This window comes from Cornus florida, unplaced genomic scaffold (genome assembly GCF_030987335.1).
Source record: "Cornus florida cultivar Cherokee Brave unplaced genomic scaffold, ASM3098733v1 CherokeeBrave_3.0.0_Hap2_Chr04, whole genome shotgun sequence".
Classification (NCBI taxonomy): domain Eukaryota; kingdom Viridiplantae; phylum Streptophyta; class Magnoliopsida; order Cornales; family Cornaceae; genus Cornus; species Cornus florida.
In genome coordinates, this window is record NW_026775574.1 from 50,125,448 (window position 1) to 50,138,038 (window position 12,591).

The window sequence follows — 12,591 nt, forward strand, 5'->3', positions numbered from 1 at the left end:
ATTATAAAAATTTATATATAGATACTTAAATAGTAAGAGTTCTTTCACACTTTATTTCCCTTCAAATTAAAAATGAAAGGGCCTTACTACATTCAACAGTAATATGATTCAAAATCATGTTATTGCATGAGTGATGTGGGCGGGTAGGGCTATTTGTAAAATAAATAAACAAAAGTAAAGTAACAAACAGGCGGGCTGGAACCAGGCCGGGTAGAAGACTTTACCTGGGCTCTACGCATCATCTATTCATCTTACAGGTCTGGGCCGAGACTAGGGTCATTTGTTTGCTCCATTTTTGGGCGGAATCCATTTTCTACAAAAAACAAACCTTCCAGCGTTTTCTCAGATATAAAGCTTTCAAAGCCCACTCCCCAAACAAATAAACATCCATTTTCTCCTAGGGCTGAGGTTTCCCATCTGGCGTGAAACTTGCTAAACTGCAGTGGCGACCTGGGCAAACATCTGACGATCTCAGTGAGCTCCGGCGAATCCAAAGGCGTCCTGCGAGAGGTATGTAGACCTCTTTGTTCTGTATGCTTCTTCTTCTTCTTCTTCTTTGTTTAAAATTGAGAGAACATTTCTGAATTTTTTCCTTCTTTCTGTACTATTATTGTGAGGAGCATATAATTAATTTTTGTTACCATAGGATAATTTAGTTTCTGGGCATTTTCATTTTTTTTTTTTAGTTTTGAATAAGTTAGTTCGCTACTGGACTGTGTTCAGTCAAATTTAGCTTCAGTGTTACTCCATTATGTCACTAAGTTCCTCACATTTATTAGATTTTCGTGGGTTTCGTTCAAATAAATGGTTTTGTTATGTAGAACGATTATTTGTTGTGGGGAGGATCTTACTGGGTTTTAATTGAGACTGAAGCTAATTTGGGTTTGTGTTTGGGAGATTAGCTTAAGTTTCATAAGGAGCAGCGCTGAAAAGATTACAAGTAAAGTAACTCATCCAATTTATGGTACTGGGTTCCTTTTTCGCTTTTTTCAATCTGAAATTGATTTTTTTTTTCCTTGATTCCGTGTGTTTATGGAATCCTTTATCTCCTTTTTGATCAATTTGAATCTAATTTCATTGGTGTGGTTGATTATGGAATTTTGAAAATTTATGGGACGCTTGAAATAGGAGATTTTCCCCTTACCTTAGAGGCTTAGAACAAAAAAGGCAGGATAAATTGGATAATCAAGAATTCAATCTTCCGTACAGACTAAAACCTCCATTCTTTTTCTGATTATGAAGATCTCAGCCTTGCTAGGATTGCTATTTATATAATTCTATGTCCAAGTATAAATGGTTGTGTTCCAAGTATATAGATATTATATATAGTACGATCAAATCATAAAAACAGTACTGATGAACAATAAGGAAAATTACAAAGTTTTTTTTTTTTTTTTGAATATTTGCGGTCAATTATTGCTTATGTGATAAAAAAATTAAAGAGAATCAAAATGGAGAATCAGACTACAACCTCCATTCTTTTTTCTGATTAATTAGGTTAAGGAAAATATGAGAAGAATCAAACATTGTTGATTTTTGTCAAACAATTATGAACCATTTTTTTTGCTTTGCATTGAGGTAATATCTATATTTTATTTCAGCAACCTGAATCAATTCATTGCATTGGATTGAGGTAATCTATATTTTGTTTCAGCAAAACAAATATATATATTTTTATTTCTATAACTTCTATTTCTTTTTTTTTTTTTTTTTTTTTTGTCAATTATGTCTACAAGAAAATTTGAATCTGGGCATGTGTGGGGGGGGGGGGGGGGGGGGGGGGGGGGGTTTGTGGGAATTGATTCAATCTCAAAAAGGTGTTATTCATAAGTTTTTTAGGAACAATACATAAATAGAGAGTTTAGTTAAAGATTTGGTGAATGAAGAACATAGGAATGAAGAAAATCTTAATGAACATGGAGATTTAACGAATGAAGATGGGATTGAGAATCAAAATGAAGAAAATGTGTATGGACTTGAAGATTTGGTAATGAAGAACATGTGAATGAGTACGATAATCTACCCTTGAACATTAATGATCCAACAAATTGTAAAAAGATTGATAAAAAATTGAGAGATTTATTAGTTGAAAGAGGTCCTCCAAGAGATGCTAAACTTGAAGCTTTTCAAAGTTTGAAGTTAATCAAATCGTACTTACGGTCTACAATGACACGAGAGAGATTGAATGGATTGGCTATCTTATTTATTGAAAAAGATATATTGGAGAAACTTAATTGGAGCACTTTAATTGATAATTTTGCAACTCAAAATGCAAGACGATCACATTTGTTTTAATGAAAATTTTGCACTTTTATAATTTTCTTTTGCACGTGTGAAATATTATGTATAAAGGGCCTCACATTTCGCCTAGGGCCTCTCAAGATTTTTTCAATTTCAGGGCCGGCCATGCATGATTATTATTTAGTTTGATTCAGACCTCTATTGTTCCTTTTCTTTCTTCAGTTTATCTTTTATTTCTAATTGGGCTAATTGAGCTAGAACCAAGGAACTGAACCGGACCGAACCAGTTCTTCACTGTTCGGTTTGGTTTTGTTTTATTGGTCGTCACGGTTTGGTTTTGTTCCAGTTTTTGTGGAACCATTAGGACCAGTTTGGTTCCAAAGTGCTCCCAAACCAGTCCAATCCGAACAATGTACACCCTTAGTATAGCCACAGGTGTTTAGGATAATTTTGGCAAAATAGAGAACCTTTATGAATTAATTGTTTGACTAGATTGGGCATTGAAAGCATTAGGTCAAATTAAGTAATTTTTTTTTTTTTTTGATAAGTAAGATTTTATTAAAAACGCTCAAAAGGGTAGCGAAGTCTAAAGAAACAAAAGAAAACAAAAGGGCCAAAGGGCGCCTTAGACCTTCAGAGAGGCCAAGAAAACAATAATTTCCTCCATAGATCTATAATCTCTCCCTGAAACCCAAAAAAAAAAGAGTAGAAATAACAGATAACTTAAGCATAGAAACAGGCTTCTTTTTTCAGTCAAAATATCTCCTATTTCTCTCAAGCCAAATACACCACCAGATACAAAGCAGCGTAGCCCTCCAAGCGTCCTTAATGCCAGCCCCAACAGAGATGCCTCTCCAAGCCTCAATCAACCCTCTAGAGGAATAAGGCATGGCCCAATGGACCCCAAATAATCTAAGCATCAAATCCCAACAATCTCTGGCCATGCTGCAAATGTAAAAAGAGGTGATCAACAGACTCCTCATTACACAAACACATGTAGCAGTGATTGACCACCACCTGATTCCTCCTCCTCAGATTATCCTGGGTTAAAATCTTACCCAGGACAGAGGTCCAAGCAAAAAAGGCGACCTTGCGGAGAGCCTTGGATCGCCAAATAGACTTCCAAGGGAAGGGATCTCTATGACCAACCGAAAGGCATCTGAAAAAGGACCTAACCTCAAAACGGCCTTGCGAGTTAGGAATCCAGAACCACCAATCCGATTCCCCAAAAGAAATCACTTGGCTATACAACATAGATGATTGTTACTGTAATATTTATATGAGAGTGACAGACTCTTTGGGATTATATTGGTTGTATTTTAGTTGCAAAATCTTCTAACATAGCCTTGGGTGTTTTAGTTTTTATACTGAAAGTTGATTAATTGGCTTAGTGGGATTAAGGTCAAAAGATGGGTTTGTTTGGAGTTTAAAAGCAATTATAACAATGCCCTTGAAGGTTTACCATGAGCTTTTCCGTTAATGCACACCCCTTTGTCATAAGCTTTGGGTGCAGTTATGAATGAGTGAAAAGGCTTGGCCAAAGGCATGAGGGTCCTGCCATTACAGGGTCTGGGGAGGGTCAGATGTACTACAATTATGAATGATTTGATGGGACCATGTTGATGCAAACATGTAAAAACTGACTTGAGATCTGGATACCTGTAGATAAATGTGTAATCATCTTCTCTTTTTTCTTTTTCCTAGTTAATGTGTATTCATCTTTTCATATGAGTTTTGCTACATTGTGATTTTTTCTTGGGTCTACTTTTATCTGCTTGAGTAATTTGATCTACATGTGTATCCTAATCTATAAGGCATTTGGATTGAATTTTATTGTCTGGTGTTTCCCATGTGACTCCTCACATGTGAGATCTGTATGTTGCATAATGGTGCTACCGGTGCTCTTAGCTGTGGTCCGGCCAAGATTCCGACCAACCTTTATTTGATAGAATTAAGTATATACTACTATTCCAATTGATGACGAGTAGGGGTATATACTTCCAATAAGTTTACCATCTCTGTTGTTCTGGATAACTGTTGTCTTTTGATTGAAATGTCAAAACTATGTTAGCTAGTGGTTGTTGTACTGAATTCTATAAGTTGTCAAACGATTCAATTCTGCTTGGAGAAATTGAAGTTTGGAATTCTGTTTATGTGTATGTATGTCTGTGTATGTGTGTATATAAAAGTTTATGTACGTTCAGCGTATATTAGTTTATTCCGAAGGCACTTTTTACTTGCTTAAATTTCTGTGCTTTGGTTACAATCTTTATGGTTTCTATTGGTTTCTGGAAAACCAAAGTATCTTATTATGATAATTGCCATATTAATGGCAAGTAACCTATTTTTTTCACTCTTTTTGGCCGCCTATGTCTTCTCATCTATTGAGTTTTGGGTTTTTATTTATTTAATTTATTAATTTTTTCTTTTCATTCCCCTTTTAGGTCATCTGGCTTATGCTTTTTAATTCCCTTTTCCAGGTGATATTCCTGTCATACCATCATCACAAAATGAAGCTGTCGCCCTTTTAGTTAAACAATGCTGCAGATACATTGGCTAAAGCAGTCACCTTCATTCTAGCCGTCTTCATCTCATGAGTTACTGTTTTCACTAATTAACAGCACCATGAAGCTAATTTCACTTCTCAAAACTGTTCATGGACGCCCTAACCTTCGTGAAATAAATGGGCCTTTGCAATTTCGGTCATTCCAACCTGACTTTGTTCCCAGAGATCCCAATTCCAAACCCCAAAGGTACAAATATCCACCCTTTTATGATCCCTATGGCCCTAAACCTCCACCTTCTGATAAAATCATTCAGCTTGCTGAACGAATTGCTGCCCTACCCCCTGAAGAACGTGCTCAAATTGGTCCCTCTCTGAGAGATAGAATTAGGCATCCCAAGCTGCAACCAATTTCAGTAGAAGGCGTGGACCTGGGTGCCGAAGCTGGGCAGGCTGCTGGATCTAAAAAGGCCGAGGAGAAGGTAGAGAAAACCGCATTTGATGTTAAGTTAGAAAAATTTGATGCTGCTGCAAAAATCAAGGTAATCAAAGAGGTTAGAACTTTTACAAATCTGGGATTGAAGGAAGCCAAAGATCTGGTTGAGAAGGCACCTGTTGTGCTCAAACAAGGAGTCAGCAAAGAAGAGGCGAACGAGATAATAGAGAAGATAAAGGCTGTTGGAGGAGTTGCTGTGATTGAATGAAATTCTGGACTGGATTTTTAGTGTCTTTTCTATTCTATTAGGTTCCGTCATTGTTGGTAAGAACCATTTTTCCATACCTTCAATATATGAATTATGTTACAAATTAACGGGTAGCTTTTATGTTTATTGGGTTAAGGGAACAAGTAGTTTAACAGATACTGTACTACTTTAGTGCATGTTTGAATGGAATTTTAGTATAAATAGTACGGGAAGTCCTGCAGCAGTGCATTTGCTGTTGGGAAAACAAATCCTGCGATGGTATTTGAAGAATTCAGTTGAGTGAACAAGTCAAATTATCCAGTAATTGTGATGGAAATTGATGTCAGGATAACTACTTGCATGTTAAACTGTAGCGAGATTTGCTTGTTTCTTTTTGGTTCTGACATTGTTATGCATGGCATCTAGCTGAGAAAATGGTATTCACAAAAACTGTACAAGGAAGCTATGGCATTGGCACTACACTGGTGGGGCTTCTCAGTGCCTTCTTTCGCGAACTTCTTTTTAGAAGTACTGGATGTACTCTATAGTAATACTAACCCAATGTGGGTTAATGTTGATGCTTGAGAATGAATGCAGAGATGCCTTGTTCGCTCGTCCCCAGCAGGACTTGTTCGCTCGTCCCCAGCAGGATTCTGGACAGCAAGTTGTGGCTCAGCTGCTCAGATATATCGTGCCTGTTGTAACGGATACATTTGCTTTTCCTTGGGAGGGAATTGAATGTGTTTTTGTTTTCACTTCACATATCTGCTGTCTTTGTAATGTATGATTCATTATACTTGGTATGGCGAGTTCTTATAAGCTATTACAAACTTATCAAAGCTTTTAGCTTCCCAGGCGCATGTCACAACATTAGTAGTACATTTCTGAGAAAAATAACCGGTACACTGCCGAATCCCAAATGGATCCTACTCTTGTATGTGTTTGCCAAGTAATATATACCCTCATATTTTTTTGTCTGTCTGTCTTAAACCCTCATTCGGTGCGTCTACTTACCGTCTTCAATTGCGCACCTGCATAATATTTAATATTCTAAATTATTGAAGGACCATTTGGATTTGAATGTCTTGTGAAAATTAAAATAAACATGCTCTCTGTAACTTGGAATGTCAAAAACAGAATTAGCGTAAATAGTTACTTTCATCTTTCAATTCACTTGCATTCTGCGAGTAATTGAAGTTTGATCTTCTTGAGTGCTACTAGAGCATCTTTAGTGTTGATCCTCTCCTGGGGTGATTCTGCATAGCAATTCAGAGCTAATTTCATGATAAATGAAACAAACTGAACCTTTACAGCATGGTTTGCAGTTGTGGTATCGTCGCGATTGTGGTGTAATGGACTCAAACAAATATAAGTGTTTGCAGTTGTGATATAACGGATTCATGTGAATATCAGTGTAAACCAACCGAACCGTTTGGTTCATGGAGGTATGGGGTGTGTAGCGGTATCGGATTTTTAAAAAAGGGTTACGAATTGGAATTGATACGTTGTGTATTGGGCGATATGATAAACCATGCTCTACAGTAATGAAGAGTCCTTTTGCCTTGGCAAGTTCAGATCTATAACCTGAGTTATTGTATGAAATAGTAACTCTTTTACCCAACTCTAAAAGCTCATATCCTCCTCGGACATGTTTCATCAGTGGGTATCTTTTTCGTAAATGTTTCCATCAACATAATACCAAAGATCCGGTTCCACTTGGTTAAAAGACATTCTCCCGAGTAGAACATCCAACAGTTAGAGATATTATACATCTTCAATTTTTAAAGTTACACTAAAAATGCAGCCGTTTTCATTTTGTTAATCGAACGGCAAATTTACGATTTCCTCCTTACAATAGTCTGAATTTCCTTCTCAACTCATGATTCCTCTCTCTCAAGATCTCCATCTGCCAAAAGATCTTACCAAAACAAGAATCAGATGACAATAACATGCATTGGTACAAATTCGAAAATATTAGGGAAAAAAAAAAAAAAACTTAAAATGAGATTGGTTGAATATAATTGAGGCACACCTTGTTGATGCTAATGGTAATTGGACTCGTATAACATTTCAATAACTTATATATTCAACTAATGTTGATAATTTGAATATGTAAATTATTAACTATTATTGATCAACACTTCATCAATTTGGGAAATCATCTGACTGAATTGAACAAACTCAACCCATTTAAAGAATCATTGAAATAACTTGTTTGTTCATTAGAACAAGTGCAAATTCTATGTTGAAGATCTTAATGTACCTTATAAATAATGAGGCAAAGCTCAATTCTACTTGTATATAGCTCCCAATTGAGCATCACCGATTAGCGATGCCAAAGCTCAATGATAAAATCGACTATGTTATATGGTACCGAATGTAGGACACTAAAAAGGAAACACGTAGAATGTATTCATTTGTGAAAATGTGAACAGATCAATGGTGAGTCAAAATTTTATTTTAGGGTGGACAACCATTAACAAAAATGTAATAACAAATTTTGAAATAAGGTGCCTTTTCAAAAAATTTATTCATTAAAATTTTGTTGTACCACTGGAGAAAAGACATGGGTGTTTTTTGAATTTTGAGAAACTTGTTGGACCACTGAAATAGAAAGGAGGGGTCTTTTTGAATTTTAAAATTTTTTCTTAAGGACTTTTATGAAATTTTAAGGAGTTTAGAGGGGGGGCACAACTATAATTATTCAAAAATGTGTATAAAAAATTACATTAAGGCTCTGTTTGTTTCGATGTAAAATACTAGGTAAAATATTATTTTATTTTTTTTTTTGTCGGTATTTGGCAAAGGTCTACGTCGAGGTTGAGGTCGAATCCATCGGACAAATTATGTAAAATAATTTGCCGAAAATTGATAAATAAGTTATTTTTGTTAAATTTTAATATTTTTTATTTCATAAATATTTTACGACAACCAAATACCAAAAAATAATAAAAAATTTTACATCCAAACAAATGGAGCCTAATGAAGAGTCCAATGTGGGCAGTAGCCCCACTAGTCCCGATGTGCCTCCGCCATTGGTTAAGATAGATGTTAAGAATAATTAGTAAAAATAAGATTAATAATTAATTGATTAGGGAGAGACTATACACTCTGCCTATTAGTGACAAAATATGAGATAGTAGACTTATGTAATATGGGAATATTCAATGTCGACCTCTAGATGCACTAGTGAGGGGAGAGGGAGTAATTTGTATAGAGCTTAGGTACAAAGAAGTCGACCAAAATTAATATGTAATGATTATAGATAATTAAATTTAATAGAATGTATGATGTATAAGAGAAAATAGTAGAAAAGGAGAATTATGGAGGGATGCAAATTTTTATTGGACAAAAGTAAGGATGATGTTGATAAAAAATATCGCCGCGGGGGGCGGGGGGTGTTGGTTGTGGGTGGTTTAATAAATATTGCAAGAACAAAAAATTGATGACTCACTGTTAATGAAGGGACGCTACTAAAAGAATAAAAAAGTAAATCAAAAGGGGCATTCCGAGAATCAAACTCGGGACCTCTCGCACCCAAAGCAAGAATCATACCACTAGACCAAATGCCCGTTCGGTTATTACAGTTTTACAAAGTAACTATAAATATTATAGGGACTAAGTTATTTTATATTGGCTTATTGACAGACAAGTTAAACTCTCGCGAACCATAATGTTCTTCTATTCTTCTACAACTTTGAGAAACAATTTTTTTTTTTTTGGTTGGCACCAAGAACTCTCCTAGGTAGGGCCCCTTCGGGACCCACTTTAAACTATAAATCTGAGGATGCTGTCAATGGCCTCATATCTCAACACCAATTTCAGTCAGGGAATATAATGGGGATGGACGGGCCCGAACCTGGGCATATGACACCAATCCAACTCTCTTTCGATCGATCGAAAAGATTCCATCTTATCTAGTTGTACCACCACACCTACCACTTTTGTCTCTTTCCCAAAAATATCTCCAAAATATCTCAGATTTGTCCTTATCCAAAAAGCTGCCGCCATAGAGGATCGATCCAGCCTTAGTTCGATAGATCTTAGCCAAGTTTGATCGATCAAAGCCAAGGTTCGATCGATCGAACTTCCCCAAGTGCGAGAAAATTCAATTTCCAGCTCATTAAAAGTTGTCTCAAATCCAATCATTGGGAGGAATATTGGTGTACGAGCCCAGGTCATTGGGGGTGACATTTGACCTACCTATATAAGGAATATAAGCCACTTTTACAAAAAGACTTTTGACACAATTTCCACATCATATTATTAGTGAGGAAGAAAAGAAGAGAGGAGGCTAGAGACACAAGCTTGGAGTTCTTCCATCGACCAAGAAGAGGAGCAATTTCTTCCACGGAGTTAGCCCTTGAGGGTTAGAGGAGCACATCCATGAGTGGCTAGACATTCTCTTGGGGCTAGAGTTAGCCCTAAGCATGCTTTCTATATCTTGATTTATGTATTTTTGAGGGGGTTTGTGTTGTAATACATGTTTTGATATTTATATATACATAGATCTTGTTTATTCAATGATTTGTGTGGTTTAATGCTTCCAATTGACCATTTCATTCATCCATATGTCTATGTATGCTAGAATAGATGTTCATGTGTTTATTTCTATCTTTTATGTTATTAATACATGTTTATGTGTATTGATGCTATAGATCTAGAGATTGTCAAGACATAGTGCTTAATGGAATGCTCTTGTGGTTTATTTGATAGTTCATGCTCATTTCTTGATGGATTGTGCCTTTCCTTTAGTTTAAATAGTTTAGTTTCATGTTAGTAGCTTAGTTGTAGTGTAGTTGTAGTGTAGTTGCCCTAGTTGTTAAATGAGAAGACAATCCATGCTTATTGTTTGATGTTCCATACTTTTGAATGGAAGTAGCATATGTCTCTAACCTTGTGATGTGTTGGATTGTGAGCTTAAAGGAATGATTAATGATTTAGTTTGATATATTGTGCTTTTCACTTTATTGCTTAGACAATATATGCTTAATTGGTCATCCATGCTTATTTAAACAACCACACACAGTCACCAATATTGCAACACATGTTTTCCCCTCATTAATCATTCATTAAGTTTGTAGAAAAGTTATGCTTAGTGGTGACCTCTAAACCCCAAGATCTCTCTCTCTTTCTTTTATTCTCTCTATTGCATTTTATTGTGTACTTTAATTTAAATTGCACATTAGTATAATTCAATCACCAACCAATTTTTTGATCACTTGACCTACTAACCTTAATCTTGTTTTCACAACCAATACGACCCACCAATCCCTTGGGACGATCCCTACTCACCCTAACTATATTTTAGTGAAAGGTAGTAGTGGTAATTATAAATGTAAAACTTGACCCCTCACCTTAATGCACCTTCTAAGCTATGTGCTTGCGACGACCACCATAGTTTTTGGCGCCGTTGCCAGGGATTGATTGAAGGCAACGTCGTATTTGTGGAATCAATTAGGAATAAGTACTTTTTTTTTATCGTATTTTTACTTTCATTTTTTTATTTTCATTTTGGTTACTTATTGTGTTGGTTCTTGTTTAACTAGGTACATTGAGCTAAGAAGGCAAGCAAAGGAGCATTCCAAGCAAATGAGGTAAGCAAAGCAAGGAAAAAGCTAAAAATAAAAAAATTTGCAAAGCTAAAAATAGAAAATGAATTGAAGTGCTAAAGGACCCTTTGTGAGCTCTTTCTTAACTCAACTTCTAGTTAAATCGTCGGCCCGTGCTTGTATTTCAATTCTTAGATAAATCGTGAGCCCGCGTGGAGGCATTTTATTGTTCTTTGCATATTGTTGAAAGCATGGGAGTATGGGATCATTGTATGTGGAGGAAGTTTGTTGTTGATTGATTTGTTGTGAAGGTGAAATGTTTGTTCATTGCTTGTTTCTTGTTGTGTCTTATTGTGCATGCATGGTCGTAGGTCATTAAATCCTACTCTTGTCCCTCTTGATTTGAATCTTGAAGCTATTGTTCGTACACCTAGGGGAAGGGGTAATTTTGATCATTCTACTTCTACAATGGAAGTACATCATGAAGACCGTGTGGAGGACCTTGGTCACATAGACCAACAAGGTATCCTCCATCCCAATGTGCATCATGAAAACATGCAAGTACCATTAGGCATGCCAAGGCCATTCATTCACCAACCACAACAACAAGGCCAAGTTCCATTGGGAATGCCAAGGCCCATGTATGCTCCACAACCTCCCATAGTCCAAGGCAATCAAGGTGCTTATGTTGCACCACCAATTGCTAATCCTCCCCTTGTTTTAAGAGATCACTATGTGCCTAATGAATATAATGCACCCACAGGCAATCAATTGCCACCATTTAGAGCACACCACTATGAAATTGTAATGACCCAGTCAATTGCCTCCCTTTCCTTTTTCTTGAAATTTTACGAATGAATTTTTTTAAATTAAATTTTCTTTTCTGAGCTCTATTTCGTGTCGCTTAGTGTCATCTCGAGTACTCGGAATTTTTTTCTGAGACTCTTTCATGTGAATTGATAACTTCCTTTGAGGACTGAGTCATTTTCGCATTTTCACTTTTCGGACACTATGCGCCTTTCGTCTTTTTCCCTGTTTTGTCTTTTTCCCTATTCCGTCTTTTCCCTGTTTGTCACATTGTTGGCACAACCTCACTTCTCATGCTCGGAGTTGGTTTTTGACTTCACGTGCCTTCATCTTGAGTGGTTTCCTTGAAATACGTATCTTCACTTTTGTAAGAAAGTACTCTGGTTGCTCCCGGTGTCCATAGGGACGTGGATGCACAATTCTTCAGAATCTTTTTTTTTTCTTAGGGTGTTTTTCATAAATATCTTTTGAAGATATTTTATTTCAGGGGTATCTAAGAAAATATCTTTTGGAAGATATTTTCATTATGGGGCAATTTAGTAGTTAACCCTTTTTGTAGGGGCCATTGTGCAATTAACGAAAGTTATTTCAAAATATCTCGTCTGGAGCTTGGATCCTCGTACGGGATTCATTTTCACTTTTCGTTGACTCGTAAATTCATAGAATTTCTTTCTGGTCGTTTTTCTCCAGTTTCAGAGTTTCTGGACCTACTTGCCGCCGAACTTGTTCGGGGCATAACTTTCTGCTCAGGACTCGGTTTTTGACGCCGTTTCTTCCGTTGTTCATATTTTCTTATTTTGAATCT

The 12,591-nt window shown here is 36.2% G+C and overlaps 1 protein-coding gene and 1 non-coding gene across 2 annotated transcripts; one reads left to right on the forward strand and one right to left on the reverse strand.

The window, feature by feature from the left end:
- The first annotated feature begins 352 nt into the window (after window positions 1-352).
- LOC132303232 (uncharacterized) lies at window positions 353-6,404 on the forward strand. Its single transcript, XM_059800414.1, has 2 exons — window positions 353-510; window positions 4,722-6,404. The coding sequence occupies exon 2, from the start codon at window positions 4,867-4,869 to the stop codon at window positions 5,446-5,448; it is 582 nt and encodes a 193-aa protein (XP_059656397.1). The 5' UTR covers window positions 353-510; window positions 4,722-4,866; the 3' UTR covers window positions 5,449-6,404.
- Window positions 6,405-8,927: 2,523 nt separating this feature from the next.
- On the reverse strand, window positions 8,928-8,999 carry TRNAP-UGG (transfer RNA proline (anticodon UGG)). Its single transcript has one exon. It is a non-coding gene; the product is annotated as a tRNA-Pro (tRNA).
- Window positions 9,000-12,591: the final 3,592 nt, after the last annotated feature.